Source organism: Trachemys scripta, chromosome 17 (genome assembly GCF_013100865.1).
Source record: "Trachemys scripta elegans isolate TJP31775 chromosome 17, CAS_Tse_1.0, whole genome shotgun sequence".
Taxonomy (NCBI): Eukaryota; Metazoa; Chordata; order Testudines; family Emydidae; genus Trachemys; species Trachemys scripta.
The window spans coordinates 22920932-22941144 of record NC_048314.1 but is presented as its reverse complement, the minus strand read 5'-3'; the positions used below and the strand labels follow the sequence as shown (position 1 = coordinate 22941144).

Here is a 20213-nt window from a genome sequence, read left to right as displayed (position 1 = left end):
GCATGTTGAGGGAGGCCTCAGGGAGAAAAAGGTTGAGAATCCCTGGTCTAAGCAATGCTCTCCGGATTGTCTATTCTCGGATTCAAGCTTCATCTCTCAGTCTAAAAGGTGGTATATTTAATATTAAAACATGAAAATGTACTGTCAAAGAAACTCCCAGCTATTCTGGGAGGATTAGCAAAGTGTGGGATTTATGGGTGTAGCTTGTGTGCTTTGCCATTGATTCCCCTGGGAAAAGGCTTGTGGCCCTCTCATCCTAGAGAAGCCATGAAGAAAGGATCCTTTGGCTTCCACTGTGGTGGATCGTACTGGTCTAAGTTGAGGGAAGACTGATCATAAAAACAAAGCTTCAAAAAACCCAGTTCTGTCGAGGAGAAAAAAAATCCCTCCTATATATCTCAGTGAGTGGGCTCCCAACAGTCTTGTGGTGGCTGGAGCCATTCTGGACATTGATTGGGGTCCTTGGTTTGATAATGTGGAATGTTCCAAAGAGCTTTATTGATCACTGTCACTTTGGAGGTACCTATGTTGGTGTCATGCCAAGCACGCTTACGGGCCCACAAAGGGGTGATCTTTTCTCTGTATTGCCAAAGGAGTGAGAGGGTTGTATAAATCGTTCACTTCCCTCTCCAGTTGTTATAGTGGGAGCTGCCTGGCTAGAAACATTAACCAAGGGAATTTTCTCAGTCCCTCTCATTAAGCTAATGAGAGAGTTTAATTGCGACTCTTTCTCTCCCTCATCATAGGTTCATGGCACATCTTTAGGACAAGCCAGGTGGAAGGGGAGGTGCCACCTTTTTCTGTATCTCTTTACTTGCTTGTGCTACCTTTCCAGTCCTCTAACGTGACTGAAGGAAGGAGACCTCTGTTTAAAGCACAGAGATTTCTGATCCTGACTTACGAATTAAAAATATATGTAGTCCTGTCATCCCAATTTGTGAGCTCTGCATACGAAAGTATGTATAAAATAGTGTATGTGCTACTGATAATAAAGCAGTTGCCTCCTAGATTCCACCTACTTTCCTTACTGAATCTTTTTTGGTTCAGTACATTTTTCAGTGTGGTTATTGTCTCCATTTTTATTGAGTGTCCAGTTCAGGTTCCAAAATCGCCATATTAGAACCCTTCTAAAGAGAGTAAGTGTCGATACATTCCGAACTGTCCATCTCTTGCCCCAGTGTCTGTCTTTAAAACACAGTAACGTTTTCCAAAACCATCCTTCGTTTTTGAGACAGCCATGAATTTAATGCATAAGAATCCATTAAACATACCCCCTCCCCTTGCCTCTAGAATTAGAACTTCTGTGATTGTGATTGTGAGCAAACACTTCTTACTGCATGGGCCAGTGAGCAGAATTCCTTTTGTTTACAGTGACACCCTGCCTTTGTCCATAGCTTTTTCTAGCTGCACTTGTTGCTGCAAATGAAATGACACCTCTAATCTACTGATAAAGGCTCTGTTTTCAATATCATTTTTGAAGAATAACTGCTGTATCGTAACAAATATTCCCAGTGATAGTTTGAGATAATATTCTGCTCACCAGCTGTTAATTCACACATTGAAAATTATTTTTTGTTTAAAAAGTTTTCCCTGGTGTGAAAAAAAAAAGTTATACTGTGAAAATTCCATGGATGTAGTATAAGTTATTTCATAATCTATTTGGCTATATCATTTTTAAATATGTGCCCTTTGCACTGTAAAAATTTCTAAGAATTATTCCCAGGCAGCTTATGGTTTAAAATGACTTGTCTAATAATTAGTAAATCAACGCCCACTAAGCATCTTAGAATTAGTTTTCTGTAAAGTTGCTTAGTGTCTTGTCACTTCAGAAATGTTTGGAACAACACAATTAAGAAAATATTCAGAATAAGAAAGTATGTTGGTAAATAGAGATGAGTAAGAATGTCCTAATTTAGACTTTTTTCCCTTCATAGAAAAGGCTCTGCGGTCCATGCATTCAAGAACATGCCCACTACGGTAATTTAGCTGCTTTTTAGCAATGCAGCCATGCACTGTGTTGTACCCATTCATCCATGCAGCACAGGTAATTAAGTTGATATTCCAACACCAGTTCCCCTACTGACCTGTGAAACAATGTGTTTTGCTCCATCAACAAATTAACTTCAATCAGAGGCTAGTCTAGTAAATATGATCTTCATATACTATGAATATACTTACTTATCCCATCCTGGTGACAGATATTAACATCAACATTAAAAATGAAGCTCTGGCAAAGGGCAAATAACTGTTATCTTCTGGTAGACCTGTATGTCAATTACTTTCTATTGCCCTTACCCTGTTCTTTTTGTGTTGTGCTTTACAATATTGATTTAGCCATAGTAGTTACTCGTCGGTGTGAAAGTCTCGGAAACCATGCTGCCATAGATATGTGGTCTTGCTTTTTCATCTCAACAATGACCAGAGGAAAGGTTCAGAGATTAAAAGCTTTCTTACACAAAGCTTATTTAGGATCAGGTGTGTGTGTGTGTGTGTGTGTGTCCGTCCGTCCGTCCGTCCGTCCGTCCTAGCATTCCACAGCGATCTGGTTTTCCAGCCGTATTTAAGTGAAGGCGATGAATTCCGGATCAGGCTGTTGGGGCCAGGCTTTGAATTGCCATTGCTTGGGTTACAGTTCTATAAGGTGTGACATATTTGTTATGAACTGATTACTCCTGAGGAACCTCAAGGAAACCAAAAGTTTCTAAAGCTGAAGTGACGTTTTTTTAAAGTCACTTAACTTTTTAATTGTAAGAACTATTAGGTGTGTAGAATAGGGTGCCATGGGAAGTGGTGAAAACCTCATCACTGGAGCCATTTTAAACTAGACTGGATAAATCACTAGAAGTAATATTGTAAGGAGCAGTTCTGCACTTGCAAAAGTATGGACTGTTAATGATGATCTAATGGGCCTGTCTAGCTCTAATAAATAAATGTTCAAAAAAGTAAGCTTCATCAGTAAGCTCTGGAAAAGCACTCATCATAAGAGCTGAATGGTTATGACTTAAGCCTATATTTAAAATTAAACTTCATAAATAAGACCTGTTTAGAAAACAAATAGGGACTTTCCAACATGGGGCTTTGAATGGAACAGTCATTCATTGGTGGATCAAAAGTAAATGGTGCCTGAATTCAATCCAGTCAAAGTGCCCCCTTCTCCTACAAAAGTGCTCACAGAACTCCCGGCTCTCTATCATCTCCACCCCAGTTCTTGTGCTACGCTCCACCACTGCTTGTGGGTGTCTCTCAATCATTAGATCCAGACTTTGGAGTTCAGAGACCCCCTCCCCAGCTCAAGGTATAGATTCACATATCCTGCCTTAATCCATTCTTGCAGGTATTGTGGGAACTTTGGTCCTACCTACACTGCAGTGGGTGCTGGCCTGTTTTGTGGCTTCATTATTCCTGGAATAACTGCCCCTGGAAATAGAACTTCCACATCTGTGTTGTTTTGCCTGTTCAGGAAACATTATGTTTAGGGGTATTTGGGTCCCACTTTCTTTAGAAGGGTACTTTACTGTTCTGTGTTCCCTTCCTTCCCCTCTTCTCTCCCTCTCCCCCCCCCCCCCCCGCAACTTGTTCCAGCATAACCTGTACTTTGTATACTGACTTGCATATAAGCAGGCCTCTAATTTCAATAATAAGTCAGTGCCAAATATGTGCTTTGCATCTTAAACGTCATGCATGCTTGTGAAGCTACTTTTCTCATTTGGTGTAGCTTGGTGCTTTGCTCTTTCCCTTCTCCTGCCACACCTCTCTTCTTCCTCCTGTGGCCTTTGAATTTCACCCTGAATCTCTTGGCTTATACAGCAATATATATGGTAATTTTCATGTTCACTTGCATGGATTTTGTGCTTATCTCATGGAACAAAAATGATACTTGCACACAATGTGCATTGGCTTGTCTCAAATCAACCCTTGTTCTAGCCTTAGGCAATTTGGAGCATTCTAATGGAATACTTTCTGTAGTCTAGGGAAAGAACAAAGCTTCCTCCCCTCCCCCAAGGACCTGCATCACAGCACCCATCCTTGACCAAAGAGTAGTTGGTTGAGATTTCCTCTGGAGTCCATCCGTGCTGCTGCTCATAGGAACATAAGAATTATCATACTGCATCAGACCAGGGGTCCATCTCGGTCAGTATCCTGCCATCAAAACAGGCCAGTACCAGCTGCTTCAGACAAAGTGCAAGAAAGCTTGCAGTAGGCAGCGAGGAATAACCTGCCCCCAGGGAAAGTTTCCTCCTAAGCCCCAGTAGTTAGAAGTTGGCTCATCTGCAAGCAACTGTACATCTAGCCAGGCCAGACGCTCCCTGCCCTGTTAGTACTACTAAGTGCTGTGCTGTCTGGAGTCAAGCTTCACTCTACCTGCCAATGAGCCTCAACCCTGATAGGAGGTACCAACTCCAGAGGTGGGAGAGACAGTAAAATCCTTGTAACTATTCAGGGTTTCCTTTCATTGGTGAAACTGGTAACAGCGGTGTCACCTGGAATGAGGATGATATGTGTCTGCTGGGGAGCTGGGCTGTGGCCGCCAAATGCAAATGAACATCTAATGGCAACACAGTGATGAATCCATCCTGGGTTGGCTTCCAGCAGTGACTTAAGGTCCTGATCTAGTAAAACGTTTGCACATGTGCATAATGTTAATAGGAAAAGGAGCTAAAGAATGTAATGAGTAAAACAAAAAGGTGCAGAAAAGCAGAAGGATGAATGAATGCTGGTGCTGAGGGGAAAGTGTATTAAAGGAGGAAAGATGCTGGAAAGAGAGTGCAGGCAATAGTGGACATAACATTGGATTTGAGCTTCCAGCATAATATGGTGTTAGAAAAGCCAATGTAAATTGCCCACACAGAGAGCAAGGGCCAGAAAGAGGCAGACAGTGGGGAACCTCTGTAAGTAAGTGTTGCAGCTCTTGTGATTTTATCATGAATCTTGCAATATTTGTGTTTTTCTTAAGACCCCAGATCCTGTAGTCAAATGATTTAGGTCAGAATCTCGTTTTTATTTTTTAAAAAGTAAGATTCTATCCCTCTCTGAGAAGAGCTTGAAAACATTACCTGAGTTCACCCTAATAACTCAGAGGCCAGATGACAAATAAAGAACCCCCAACATTTACTTGTTTTTTAATCTCATAATTTTAAAGCTATCTGCATGATTTTTTGAGATCTAACTAGTGACTGTTGAACAGGGTTGGCAATGCTGAAATAATACTAAGTGATTTATGACAGACGGAAGAATTAAATTATTTTTGCAAATAGGCAAGAAGAAAAAAATGAAATCATTTACTATCCACCACCTTCTCCAGTTTCTGCTGCAAGGGAATATCCCGGATGCTGTCATTCCTCTGTGTGCTTCCTTTCAAAGCCTTCTCTGCTGCTTCTCCGATTTGTATGTGGAGATTCTACAGTGTGCGTTAATAGCTCCATGGAGGAAAAAAAGGGTGCAACTAATGGTGTATCCTCCAGCGTGATTGGAGGGATAACTTTCAGGTCTTTATAAAAGGAATTAAACCTGCTTTATTGTCATTGCCTTTCTTTGTTAGCAAGTGACAATATGAACGGGTAATATAACGAATCCTGTCACATTCTCTCCAACAAAATCACCAAGTGAGTAATAAAGGTGGGCAAGTAATGTTCAGTTGTATGTGCCTTTGCAATGGCTGTGATCAATGTATTGATCATCTCAATAGGAGGTAATCCTCAGATGCTGTGTGGTCGGTCCCCCTCTGAAGGTGTTGCCTGTTTTCGGAAGATTTAACAATGTAACGGTTGGTTCTGGCTCTTCAGTTGATGCTATTGATGCCATAGTCTTGCAGTGTTTTCTCCAAAACTTGCCTGGTTTTTGCTGTTGCAAGACAATTCAGATACTAAACCAAAAAGGGTTTCCATAATAGAATATAGTAAAGAAAGGCAGCCGGTGAAATGAACTAATTCTGAAGAAGTGGTAGCATCAACTTCTATTGAAAATGTTGCCTAATATCATTTTACTGACTGACTTTTTACTTTTGTTAGATAAGAAATATTAAACCAATTTTGTTTTAAATTAAAACAGCCCTGGTAAATAGAATTACTGACCTGCCTACCGCCCTTCAATCTGTGGCATCAGGAAAACACTAAGATTTCCTAAATCACTGTTCCACCCTGGCAGTTCTGTCATGTACTATTCTTTAAGTTTTCTACACCAATAAAAAGCAAAACATATATGCAGGAGGCAAACAGAAATGTAAGCGTAGAAAAATGGCAAGTAATATAAAAAGAATACTCTAGCAATCACACAGCGCTGCTCCTCTTCAGTGAGCCAGGGGGTCACTAACTAAGGTAGTCAATGCTGTGCATATGAATAGGAAAATAAATTGCAGAAGGTATGAGACTGCTGCAACCTAATAAAAAAAATAAATATCCCAAGCTCTGTGAAGGAAGTTAAATATATTAAGGCAGCACTTCCAAGCCCGAGCAGATGGGATGGGAAGATGGGCTGGAACCCCAGGCTAGTCCCAGGGAGGAGTTGGGTAGAAGAGAGGAATGATGAATTTTGATAGAAAGCTACATGAACCTGGAGCAGTCACCTCACTATGAGAATCTCTTTGTTCCCATGATGACTTTTATTGGAAGCATTTGCATGGACAGACTCTGGCATCAACTCCCCTGCCCAGACTTCTCTCTTATCAATGTAAGGAGCTGACCCATGACAGTGCGTGTTGCCTGGCACCTGAGAACCACTAAAGACGCCCAAGCCCATGGCTTCTGTTGATTGGGAAGGGTTGGGACAGCAAACAAAAAAGTAAAAATCAGCAAATGCAAAATGTGTTTTTTAAATACATTGAATAGGAGCAAGAGAACAGAACAGAAGAGTGTGAACGCCAGAAAAGGGCTGGATTGCAGAGCTGCGCCGGAGCAGTGTGTGTGGGTGGGAGTGTGGGGGGAGGAGATGTCCATCTGCAGCCCAGAGCAAAGGGCACTCCAGCAGAAAGTTGAGAACTGCTGCTGAGATAGTGATGGAAACTTTGTCTTCATTGAAATATACTAACCTGTCTGAGCAGACTTTATTTTTGAATCTGACTCTCCCTGCCTGTATGTATCCTTTCTCCATACAGTTGACAGAAGTCTTGTCTGCAGAATGGGTGGTACTTTTCAGGTAGTGATACAATTGTTGCTATTCTCCCTAGCAGACATGTCTAGAAATTCTTGTATTCACTTCATTGCAGGCTTCTGTTCATTTCTCTCCTAGCCCATGTGCATTTGAGCAATCACTAGAAGGACATTCCACTCTCGTTTTTGTCAAGTCCTCAGCCCTAAAATGCACTTGGAATTTTTGGGGTCTTTTAATTCAGCTTCACCTCATGTGGTTCACTTGCGTCTCAGTTCTACAGAACAGTAGGGTGCACACAAAAACTTGCTTGTATGAAGCTTATTATTATGCTACGTAATCGGAAGCAGCAGAGTAGGAGTGTTTCTAGTAGAGTTACAGCAGCAAGGAATTGGCCAACACAAAATTTAAAATTGAGGGGACCAAAATAGGCACCTTCAGTTAACACACTGACCTTTCGCTTCCAGAGACGTGCGTCTTCATTCAAAAGTGCTGATGACTGACAGATTCCATCCTAGTCCTTATTTGTCCACCTCACTAAGCTAGCACACAGGCTTGCCCTTCAGTAGTTCTTGCTCCGAGTTTGGCCCAGGGCTGGTACAGTAGGCTGGGGTTGCAAGTGCAATGACAGAAGTAAATATAGAAAACTTGCACAGCTCCTGTCCACTCTACTCCTGGCTTTAGGTATTGCACCTAGCCTCTGATCAGCCAAGCACTTGAGCATGTATTCAACTTCAGGCACATGAAGAGTCCGGTTGATTTTAACAGGTGGTCTACTGAGCCTAAGTGCAGTATTGGTTCGGGGCCTCGGTCACACTGGGTACCGCTACACAGCAATTAAACACCAATGGCTGGCCGGGGTCAACTGACTCAAGCTCATGGGACGTAGCTTGCAGGGCTGTGTAGGCGCTTGGGCTGGAGCCTGAACTCCGGGACCCCGTGAAGGCCTGGGCCAGCTGTGGCTGTGCCACAGGGCTTTTATTCCAGTGACGTACCCTAAATGTTATGAGCACTAAAATCACTCATGGAATCTTAGGGAATAAAAGCCAATTATAGTATAATCTCTAATTTTCTATCCTGAAATGTCATCTAGAGTACTTGAAATTACCAGTTATGGTGCTCCTTGATTGTCCTCAAGTCATAATACATTTTGACAGTCTAATCTGGAGAGCTTTGTGTGCTGAGCTTGATCTGGTATAACGTACACCTGGGAGGCAGACATGCGCCCTTACCAATACAGAGCTCTTCTACTATTTCTTTCTGTTTACTGGTCAGGACAGCATTCCTGTGTTTGAAAGGTATTGGCACCAGTTGGGGTGAGTATGGAGTGGGGTTAAAGCACATGCTATTGTCCACGTGGACTGCTATTGATACAAAATCAAAGGTATTTTCATGTGTGGTGCTTATATTTTAATGTACTGATTACTAAGTTTCCACTTTGATACAGCAGCAAAGAGTACGTCCACCTCGGCCGCCTCCTCCAAAGATACAGCGTTCATCTAGGCCCGTGAGTAGCTGGTAGTTTTGCCTCACTGCCGCAGCTTAACACTGCCTGAATCGCGCTCTCAGTAGCATTACTAAATCTTGGTAGTTTGGACTGTTGAACCTTGCAAAAAGCAACCTGGGAATTATACTCCTAAACTGCCTCCTTCTCTGCTGTGGCACAACCTTGGGACCTGCATTTTATTCTGCTTTTCTTTGACAAGTTCTGCAGCTGTAGGTCAATTCTGCAGGTAGCTGATGCTTCTGTTGTGTGACAATTGTTTTTACTCTTGTGGTGATTATTTAAAACAAAAATCCTTCTAGGCTGACAGAAGTTTTTAGCCAGTGAGCTTTTGAAGACTTGCACTAAACTCATAAATATGAAAGGAAGCAAAAATCTGACACTAAGTTATTTATTTTCCCCAGGTCTTGCTGTAAATGCATTGGGATGGATTGTTAAATTTTTCCTTCCAGAATAGGTGTGTCGGATAGGTCTAAAGAATAGGAAATCTGTATCTGGGCAGTACTACATTGTGCCCTGTATAGAAATGTGCATAATGCTCATTTAAAATGCTAGCTGGAGATCCGTTTGATTATCTATAGTATAAAAAATTTCAGGCACCAACATCTTGGTAAGACCAAATGCCTCTTTTTACAGAAAAGCGACACAGAAATCAGTGCAGCACCTGTGTTAGGCAAGGAAACGTTGTCTAAGCAGTTTTCTATTTTAAACACTGATTTGTAGCCATACTGTTGCATATTAACTATTCCAGATGCCTTTAAAAATGGAGACTGTGCGAGATCTGAGGCTGTAACTGTTATTTACCAAAGGAAATAAGTTGGTGTCAGTTCAAGCTGACAGTTATTTTTGCAACAAACTGAGAGGGTACTTAATTCTGTTTAGGATTTCTGCCCAGCGAGCATAATTTCATCAGAAGGCAAATGCTTTCTCTATTTGCTTCCTTATATATCTATATGAAACAACCTAGCAAGTTTTCAAACCTAATCTTGCTAAAACTTGCTAAAGATGTTTAGTCTCTGTGATGTGCAGGCAAGCAGTTTAACCAGTGCACTTGGGTGTGGGTTCACTTTTAACCTTCAGTGCATGTTCCTAAGTTTATATTTAGATGGCATGTTTTTTTTCTTTTATAACTGTGGGTGTGGCGCTTAAGAGTCATTGTTATGGATTTCTGCATTGTACACATCCCCTCTACATGTATAAAAGGCAGTGCTAACTATGCTTATGCATCTCCTTGAATGTAATTGATATCGGAGACCCTCCAGGATATGGTACACAGGGAACAAATTTTCCCCTTCTTCTTTCTAAAACCAGAGGTTCCCTGTAGCACTTTACATTCCTCTTGTTCTGCTCTAGGCTGGTGGTGTGCCATCAGGCCATGCAGGGACTTCTGTGGACAAAATGTTTCTGAACAATATTGCTTCAGTTTGAATAGTGTATTGCATCAAAGCCGATCTTGCCAAGTCTGTTTAATCTCTCAGATGTACTACATTAGTAGTCTTCAGTATGATGTGTTTGTGTCAACTGTCTTTGCTCCCAAAGTGATTGATAAAAGGTTAGAAAGTAATAATAAAAGCTCCTGTTGCATTCAGCAGCTTGTGCTAACAAATATAACTGGAATGCTGCGTTCATCAGGATGAAAATCAAGATAAATGTGTATGATTAAAATAGCTCTTAAAGCATTTCTAGACCTTTTGTTCCAGCAACTGTGCCTAGCTACAGCAGGTATGACTTATACATCGTATTTGCATGTACTCAGAAGAATACAGAGCTGCCATAACGTGGCTTTAAGTGATAAGTGACTGGCGGGGGGATATCGTAATTAGTCTTTAAAGTTGACTAAATCCATAGGCTATGTGTGTTATCAATACTGTTGTTTTGTTTTTAATAGATAAAACACACTTTTTTAGCGTAAAGAATAACATTGTGCACAAAGTGCTTTTCCGGCTCTCTATCTTAGAGCCTGCTGCAAAGGTGGGTATCAGGAAGTGACTTGTCCAAGGCGGGGACTCCAGATACCCTGACTTCTGTGCCCAGGCTCAACCACCACACAACACTGCCTCCCCTTGCCTGCTGCCAGGATATACGGAATGCTTTATCCCAATGGTTTTCAACCCGTGGTCCGCAGACCCCTGGGGGTCCTCAGACTTCTGCCTCGGGGTCCACGAAGGGTGGTTGTTACCATAGAACAGTGGGTTTCAACCTGTGGTTCAAGGGCCCTTGGGCGTCCAGAGACTGCCTAAGATTTCCAAAGGGATCTGCATCTCTATTCTACATTTGTTAGGGGTCTGAAAATGAAAAAAGGTTGAAAACCACGGCTGTGTGAAGATGCTAGTTACTGGCATTTTCAAGGGAGGAATGTTTGTAGCATACATCACTGAGGCAGTTTGAAGTAAAAACACAGTAAGGAAACATATAAGAAATAAGCTTTTTATATTTCACTTTTTGGGACTGAATGTGACACCCTGACAAAGGAACCATTGTTTATAGTGAGCACGACCTGTGGGCTGGAATGAAACTTCTTTCAATTAAAGAAAAGCACTTCAAATATTGAGTAATAACGTGTAAGGTGAAGTCAGGGCCGGCTCCAGGCACCAGCTTGACAAGCAGGTGCTTGGGGCGGCCACTCCGGAGAGGGGCGGCACGTCCAGCTATTCGGCGGCAATTCGGTGGACGGTCCCTCACTCTGGCTCACTTCGCCTTCCCCCCCCCTTTTTTTTTTTTTTTTTTTGCTGCTTGGGGCGGCCAAAACCCTGGAGCTGGCCCTGGGTGAAGTAGGGAGTGTTATGTGCTAGTTTAACCCTTCTACATTAGGTATTTACCCTTTCTTTCTCATACACGCTCTCATGCCATCAGATTTTCTAGGTGCTTGTGCATTCAGTGCACATTTAACCCAGCCTGCTTGGATATATACAGCTTCAAATCCAGCAAGGAATTGGCTTGTTTCCTGACTTTCCCCTGCAGTCCCCCTAGAACAGTGCTCTAAATCCTTCTTAGCATTTTTCCCCAGACACTGCTGGGCTGGTAACACTAGAGAAGCCATCCAAAGTCGTCCCCCCTTGAGTACCACCCAAAAGGTGAAAGTGTTCACAGCACGATGACAAGCCAGCTTTATGCATCATCTTCCAGCTCAGGCTTAATTAAACAGCTTTCTTTCTTCCTTTCTCTCTTTCCCTCTCTCTTTCTCTCTCCCTGTATCCCCCTTGCTTGCCTCTGCCTCTCTCTCTCTCTCTCTCTCTCTGTTTTATCATCCCTAATGAAGCAGTCTTCTCCATCGATCCCGCTGATTGCCAGCCCATTCTTTTTGTTTGTTGGCACTGAGCCATTCAGCTGCACTCTGACAGCTCAGCTCGTCTAATTAGCTCTGTTGTTCTTTTCCCCATGTTTCACCACGTTGCAAGTTCAGTGGAAGTTGCCACAAACTTAATCCTTCCATTCCTGCCATAAATTCACATTCTTAAGTTGTCTTTATTGTAGAAAGGAACAGTCTTGTGTGGGGACTGATCTTTGAGACCTTAACATCTGACCTTCCTATAAGCCCTTCCTCCACCCCCCACGAGTAGCGGCAATCCGTCTCTGAACTTCTCCATCATTTCTGCTGCACACTATTGCCTTTGAAACAAAAATTCAAAAGGTAATTCTGCTATTATCTTATGCATGTTCATGTGTCGCAAACCCTACACACAGGGTTCAGGGCTTTTCCCTGCTGTGGAAATTAGAGCTTTATGTTCCTATAACCATACTAAGGGTGAGGATATGGGGGAGGAGAGACCATCATCTCTCACTGCAAACAAATTCACCCATCATCCAAAGAGCATTTAGATTGTAGACCTTTAACAGTCTTCTATATACTGCAGCTATTAAGAAAACACAAGCTTAGGGATGGCAGAAGTTTAGTTGTGTTCCGTTCTTTATTTGGGGGCTTTGGAGATTCTTGCTGAAACTGATGTTGGGCTAAGTCAACAACTTAGAGATTTGTTATGAGAACAATTCTTACATGTGAACAACTCCCATCAGAGAAGGTGATCTGTACCTCGTGGCCCTGACCCTGCAAACACTTACGTATGCACTTAACTTGACACATGTAAGTAGTCACATTGACTTAAATAATACCGCTCATGCCAGAACAGTTAGGCGTGTGTGTAAACATTCCTTAATCTGAAGCTTGTATATTTCCTGTTCTGTGCTGGCAAAAAAAGCAATGTTTCTCAGCATCCGAAGATGATAAAGCGGTAACTTCAGATAAGAGTAATAGAAACGGTATATCAAATATATCATCTAACTGCAGAAAAACTTTAGATTTTATTGAATGGCTACTGAATAAAATTCACCTGCAACTCTTCAGTGTTTATGGAAACACACCTAATAATACGTTCTATTAAACTGATTAAAGGAACCAAACTCTTTATGGCATCATGGAAATTGGTAATGCTTTTCATGCTTTTATTTTTATTTTCACTTCTTCATTTCTTTCAGTGCTGTCTTCCCTACACAGAAGTGATTGCTGTAGAAAGTCAATCAGTTTATTACAAACAGGCAAAGAAAAAGAGTGTGGTTTTGGAGTTGAACTCTGGTCTCCTGTACATTGTGCAACTAAATACAAGGCTTTCCCATTTTCATTTTAGCAATTAAGTCTTTACATGAAGCACACAATTTGGGGACTCAGTCAGAAGATCTACTATTTATTCATCTGCATGCAGAAGTGAAATAAACTTTGAGTACATGGCTAATACCCATCAGTCAGTGTATTGACCTGACTCTTCCAATTACTCATATCTTCAGTATGATTCCAAACTGACAAAAGCATTTACATGACATTTGCTGCTTTAAAAAAGTAAAATAAGTTGAACCATTTTAACCCTTAGCCCAGACGTCTAAACTTAGATATAAATTTGCACAAGTGCCATTAGAGTCCTTTAATGATATGAGTTACTATAGTTCAGTTTAATACAGATTTAATGATAATTTTAGTGTGGCACGGAAATATATAAATTTTCAAGAGGGATTCTGAATGGAAGCAATCTCTAAGCTGGCAATGGATCAATTTTTGCAGATTTTATGTGGAATGTGTCTATTGTTTTTGATGCTTGTTAGAGTATTTGATGAAATGTCTCCATTGTGTGTGTATATAATAGGTTCGTCCTCCAAGACCTCACGTTGTTAAGAGACCCAAGAGTAACATTGCTGTGGAAGGGCGAAGGACTTCAGTTTCTAGTCCAGAACAGTAAGTATTTTGTTGCTGCATTTCTCGACATCTGCCTGAGCATGTAAAGGGCCTCGGATTTGTTTATAATTAACGCTGGTCAAAGAAAGGAAATATAGTTTCACAAAAAAAAAAAAATCAGAATTTCAGGGTAATTTTAATTACACAACAGTTTTTCATTTTTTAAAAGTTTTGGGCAAAATTTTAGATGAAAGAAAGGAGTTTAAAAAAATGAATTTTTTTAAATTTCCAGTTTTTTTTTTTTAACAGAATTTTTTAAAAAAAGCTTTTTATGAACATTTTTAGTTTGGAAAAAGACTTTTCATTTAAAAAAATTTTCAATGGAAAATTGTGACCAGCTCTATTTATAACCCACCATCATTGAGTAGCCTTGCCTAGGAACCAGGGAGTATTTTATGATCAGACATTTAAGGTTGTTTTTGTATGATTGTTGAAGTCCTTCTCCCGCTTGAAGCTCTACAGAGAGCCTTAAATAGTTAGGGTGACCAGACAGCAAATGTGAAAAATCAGGACAGAGGGTGGGGGGTAATAAGAAAAAGACCCAAAAATCTGGACTGTCCCTATAAAATCGGGACATCTGGTCACCCTATATATAGTGAAAGCTTTATAGTGCATGATGTCTCTTGTTTAGTAGCTAAAATTTCATAATCTCTGTAAAGTTGATTGAAAACTTCTCTAAATCACTTCTTTAAATAAGTTTCATTCCTGTGACTGAAAAATATCACATATCACATGCAATCAACACACAGGCATTGCTTTCCAGCATCTTTCGTTGTTCAAAACAATAATGCATCATCTGTTACCCTGAACAGAGAAGGTTTTGCAGATTTCTCAATGAAAGCTACCATACAAAAGGACTTCATAGCAGACAGAGATTTGTTGAGTAGTTGATTCAGTCTGAATACAATCTTTCCAACCTGTATGTAAACAGGCCACCAAGTATAAACCTAAAGAGAGAATGGATATCCCTCCTTACTAATGCAGACTAAAGAACACTTTCAGTACCTGACAGATATATTTCATTAGCATACATATTTGACTTTATTTATTATTCATTTTTATTCAGCAAATTATTAAGAATTTAAATGTTTACATCATCTACAATTACAAAAGAGGTGATTATATGTCACCTCCGTTTGCTTATCAAAACGTACTACTAGTTTGCTGTACTTTTGAGTGTCTGAATAAGCAGGTTGCCTTATTTTGGTTCAGAATTTGGGAAGCCGAGGACTGGGCATATTGCCAGGGGCCACTGATGTTAGGTAGAAAAGGATGTCTTGGAAAATATTGCCAGTGTCAAGACAGAGTGTTTGGCACTCACCTGGGGAACGCTCAGGCAGCCAGGTAAGAACAGCAGCACTAGACTGAGAATGTAAGTTGTCTGAACCAAACTTACAAAAAGAATGAATTTATATTTTTTGCCCTTGGAACGTCTTTAATTATGCTCTTGAAAAGTGGACTTACTTTCAGTTTCTAAAATATCTTCTATTTTAGCGTTCCTATCCAACCACAGTATTAATAATCATTTATGTCATGTCCCGTCTATATTATTTGTTTGTTCTCTAATCTGAGGTGATTGGGTGTCCTGGCAGTGAAATATCTTTAGTATTTCAGGTTGCAGATAACTGTTAAATCTGAAACTATTCAAAAACTTGGAACAAGAAAACACTTACCTTCTGTAAACTTATTTATTTTCAGCTCTGAAGAGAGAGTGAGTGTCATCTCAAATTAGATATTTGTTTCACTTTTCCCAAACACAGCAGAATGGGGAGGTATTTAGGGTTTGCGTTCAGCTGGAAATAACTGGTCACTTCTAAACTGAGTCACAATCATCCTATACATTTTATAGTGGAATATGATTGCCCTCTTGTGGAATAGATTGCAAGCCAGTCCTGCACAAGGGTTTGTGAGGTATATTGTGCTTCATGGGAAAGGCTCTCCTTGCAAAAAGATTATAGTGTCCATTTTTATTTAAGGAAATGTATTTTGTGAATAATTTCATTAACATGCTGATCCTTGAATTGTTGCATGACTAATAGACTACAGGGATAGGATAAAGGAATTAGTGTAACCACCATGCATATATTGTAGGAAGGATTACACATTTTTGGATTAAGCTGCCTGACATCATTCAATATGACTTGCTTCTAAACTTTATTTACATTTCATGTTACAAAAGAATCAAAACTATATGAGATCAGGAAATGTAGTTGAAAAAGCTCACCAGTATTTTACACTTATACCCATCAATTAAATACAAATTACCATTTTATTCTAAATTTTAATTTTTTGCAGTTAGTTTGTTAGAGATTCCTAAAAATTCAGCTATTGAAACTGAACAAATCACGAAATGGCTGTATTGTGGAAATGGCTGTGAATGCAAACAGTATTGATGACTCTTTGCAGGGGTCTGACCTGTTCTTTAGGCACGTGCACTGACAAAGAATTACATTTTGGCATTTCACCATAAGAGGGTTTTTTTACATTTTAAATGACCAGCAGGAGCTTTGGGCTGGGAAAGGAGTAGCTTCTAGTGCTAGTGACATTTGGTGTGTGGTGCCAGTATTTTTCTGAATCTCTTTCTGATCTGTCCCATCTTCAATGTTTCTCCCAGTCCAAATGTCATGTCACAATAGCAGTTAGATGTATTTTCATTCTCTCCTGTCATCAACTTTAGCTGGCAGGACAAACTTGAGCAAACATAGGGAGCCTCTGGCCAGCCAGTTAATACTACAATCTTATAATAGACCAGACACCTTGTAAGCATTATTCTAACAAAAACCTGTTGGCATTGGGGAGATGAATGGGAAAAGAAAGAGGAGGCAGATGCAGCTTTCAAGGTGCTATGATAGAAGATGGAAATCTTCACTGGAGAACATGGTATGTGCGGCTCCGGAGCATCACCCCGGACAAGATCACAGACCAGTGAGGATTAGCTGTGTGGTGGTGTCAGAAATAGATAGTCTCTTTTGTTTAATAAGAAAGCTAATGTAAATGGCTTGAGACTTTCAAGTGTGGTTGGGCAGGTGCCTTTGAACAGGAGGAGACTCATTAATCCTGACCTCCCTCCTCACTATTTACCCCAGAACAGCATTTTAAATAATTGAAAAACGTTTAAAAGAATAGCTGACCCTAATTAAAGAGAGGACCTTAAGACGGTTTTCTACAAGCCATTATCTTTTGTATTTCCCAGGAGGGGACAGTGCTCCCATGTCTCCTTAAAGGAAACCACAAAGACAGGATTTGTTTTTAAAAGCTACCCGGTTTTCTCTCTTGCTTGTTTTTGGCCCATCTCTCTGTATTGTCTCCCACTCTGCAATCAACTGAAACTAGACTATAGCAGCCTTCTGCTATATCATTCTAATACACAAAGAAGAGTTCCTTGCTGGTCAGATTTCTCCTGAGCCCAGATGTAGGCAGAGTTGAATAGGAGACTCTTTTACCCTTCGCCTGTCATTTACCTCTGCCTTTCCAAGTGACACAAATTTGTCTTCTATTTATCTCTTCAATGACCAGTCAGGTTGTCCCTCTTTTGTAAGGGTGAACCCTTGTTTCACCTGGCAGTGAAACCGAAAGGTTTGCAACCACCAACGGGAAATTCTTTCCCCCCTTACACAGGCAGATTCCATTTGCTGTTTTGGTGAGTGCCTCCATCAGCTTCATGAATGGGCTGAGGAGGAAATGAATAGCCTGTTAATGAAACTTACAGATACCAAATTGGCAGGAGTTGCAAACACCATTCAGGTCAGAGGAACAAAAACAGTGGGACCCAGACAGGTTAGAAATGTGAATGGAACGTAACAAAATGACATTCAGCTTTAAAACATGTGAGGCTTTCGTCCAAAGATCATGCAAAGTGCACAGTCAGTGGGTGTGAGAAACCTGTAAGGCAATAATGCCAACGGAGACTCAGGGGTGATAGAGGACAGCTAATTAGATGTGAGTTTGCAAAGCAATACGGCAGCCAAACAAGGCGAGTTCAGCTTTGGACTGTATGTGCAATAGTATCATACGCTGGGGCAGGGGGCAAGAGCTCAGTGTGTGATGGTGGTGTAGCAGCAGCACGCCTGAGTTGGAACTGGGCCCTTTCTCTTACTGTACAAAGACCAATAGCCACCTTGCTTGTGGAAGTGACTGTACAGCTCGTGGGGTCACTTGTCTTCCACCCTGTAAGCATCAGGGATGGTTTATCTTTACTGCTGCCCTGGGGAAAGGAGAGTGAAGAGGAATGCTCAGTAAGAGGGATGACTGAGAGTCGGTGGGTGGGTGGGAGCAGGCAAATAAATATGTTGCTATCTGAAAACAATAGAGCATGGACACTTCCTCCTACGGGGAGAAATATCATGGGAGGCCCGGCACTGGAGTTTGCTATGGTTGATGGGGAACTTTTTTGAAAATAATGATTGGAGAAAAATCTTTACATGCTTCAGCCAGAGTGATCACAGTGTAACCCTGTGAAACCACCTGGTGCTGGGGATGGTACCCTGGGCTGTTCCCCATCCCCTGCCACCCTGTTCTTTGCTACACTCATTTGTTGTGTTTCATCTTTAAATGAGGGTCTCAGCTTTTCAGGTGGGATCATGCAGTCCGGTAGGTGCACAGAGTGCCTCACACAGTGGGGCCCTCGCCCAGATGGGGATCTTTGGGGCTACGGTGTCACAAACGATAACTAAGAATCATTCTAAGCCTCCTCAGAGTGAAAGTGTTTCTAAATTTTATAATAACTTTGTTCTTAATGCCGAGCAATAAGCCATTCCCGATAGCAGAGCGACCCTTCGACACAGGGCACTGATGTTTCTCCCCTTGGTCTGTCGTCTGAATCATGCTGCAGCCTATAAGGTGAGAGTGGGAAGGTGTGAGAGACACAGGAGGAGCAACACAGATAGGAAAAGATAATATCTTGGTTTATGGGAAGAAGGATATGAGTGCAGAAAGATTTACATTTCCTCCCAATCACACTCATAACAGTTGAATGTGGCCACTCCTTTTGCCAGGAGCACAATGCAGCCAGCGATCACATGTGCATGTGCTTTCCGGCTCTTGGCCCAGCTCGTGGTGAGAGTGTTTCTGATTTTATGTTTTCCCTCCTTCTCTTCCATATCCTTTCGCCAGTTCTGCTTCCTGGAGAACTTCCCCATCAGATGAACCTTTCCTCCCTCCCGGCAGGCCTGCTGCATGTAATGCTGACTTTGCATATGAGCAGAATTGTGATCAGCAGGTTTCCAGCATGTTTGGAAATGGAGATTTTGCAGTAGGGCCTACAGTAATACTCTCTGTTTCCATTGGGGCTTTTCCATGGGAAGGGCGGCGAGTGTTTGGACAAACAAAACAAACCTGACTCAGGAAAACCCACACTTTCAAAGCCCCCGATGTTTCCTTTCCCATCCCCATGATGGGTGCTCATAACTCCTATTGACGTTATCGGGAGTGACGTGGGTCTCAGACAAATAGTCTTCGTTTCACAATGTAATTCACATAATGCACTTCAAAAGCTCCCCCTTTCTCTAATGCAGAGACCTGATCCTGAAAGCCATGGGTTCCTTCCCTGAGGAAGCTCTGGGGGATCAGGTATTTGGTCCATTTGATTCCTTCCTGCAGGGCAGAGCTTGGTTTATTCTGTTTCTCCTCTGTTTGGGTAAATGCATTGTACTGAACAATCTCATCAGACTGACACTAAAACAAGCATTCTCCAAACCATGCCCAGAAATCTGTACACATACAGCTGCCGTTAACATGGTTGGTTTGTTAACAGCCATGGTTGGTTTGTAGCACTTGTAACACTTACATTGGGGTATAAAACTCCCCCTGAAGACTGACTCTTATTACCAATAAATTAATGTACCTGGCCATTTATCTGACCTAATTCTAGTCCCTTGTTCATTGGAAAATGTAAACAAGTGGGAATGGAAATCTTTCTCCTCAGAACTCCCTAAGCACCAATAGTTTTCCCCTGACGAACTAGAACCGAGCAGCACTTCTCAACCTGCGCCTGCCTCTCATCCCAGGGTCTTAGCTGAACAGAGCCAGTTACATTTCTCTTACTCGACTGGGAGAGCGATACCACCTTGCCAAGTGACCTGCAGTCAGGATTCAGAAATGGACCAGGAGACCAGCTGGCTTCCTGCATTTTTTTCTTCTACCAATTAAAATTTTATTGTAATTGTTTTAATTTTGTAATGGCTGCCAATGCCACCTGGCAGCGGATATATTTCTATCACTACCCACAGGGGAAAGTTGGTACTGTGCATTCCCTTCTTCATTGCCACTAAAAAGAAAGAAAAAAGAAAGCCCAAACCAGCATAAGAATAAATGTCTGTATAAAAGTGGGATGGCACACCTGCCGTGCGCTGCATCCCGGAACGAACCTACAGAATCTCTCTCTCTCTCTCTCTCTCTCTCTCTCTC

The 20213-nt window shown here is 41.4% G+C and overlaps 1 protein-coding gene across 7 annotated transcripts in view; it reads left to right on the top strand.

The window, feature by feature from the left end:
- DENND1A (DENN domain containing 1A) overlaps nt 1-20213 on the top strand; it is a 358648-nt gene that overhangs the window by 321044 nt on the left and 17391 nt on the right. For 3 of the 7 annotated variants that reach the window (XM_034793392.1, XM_034793393.1, XM_034793389.1), the window contains 2 exons: nt 8531-8590; nt 13720-13808. In XM_034793392.1, the coding sequence (XP_034649283.1) occupies nt 8531-8590; nt 13720-13808 (149 nt within the window). The remainder of the gene's footprint in view (nt 1-8530; nt 8591-13719; nt 13809-20213) is intronic. The other 4 variants (XM_034793394.1, XM_034793396.1, XM_034793391.1 and 1 more) reach the window with 2 other exon arrangements.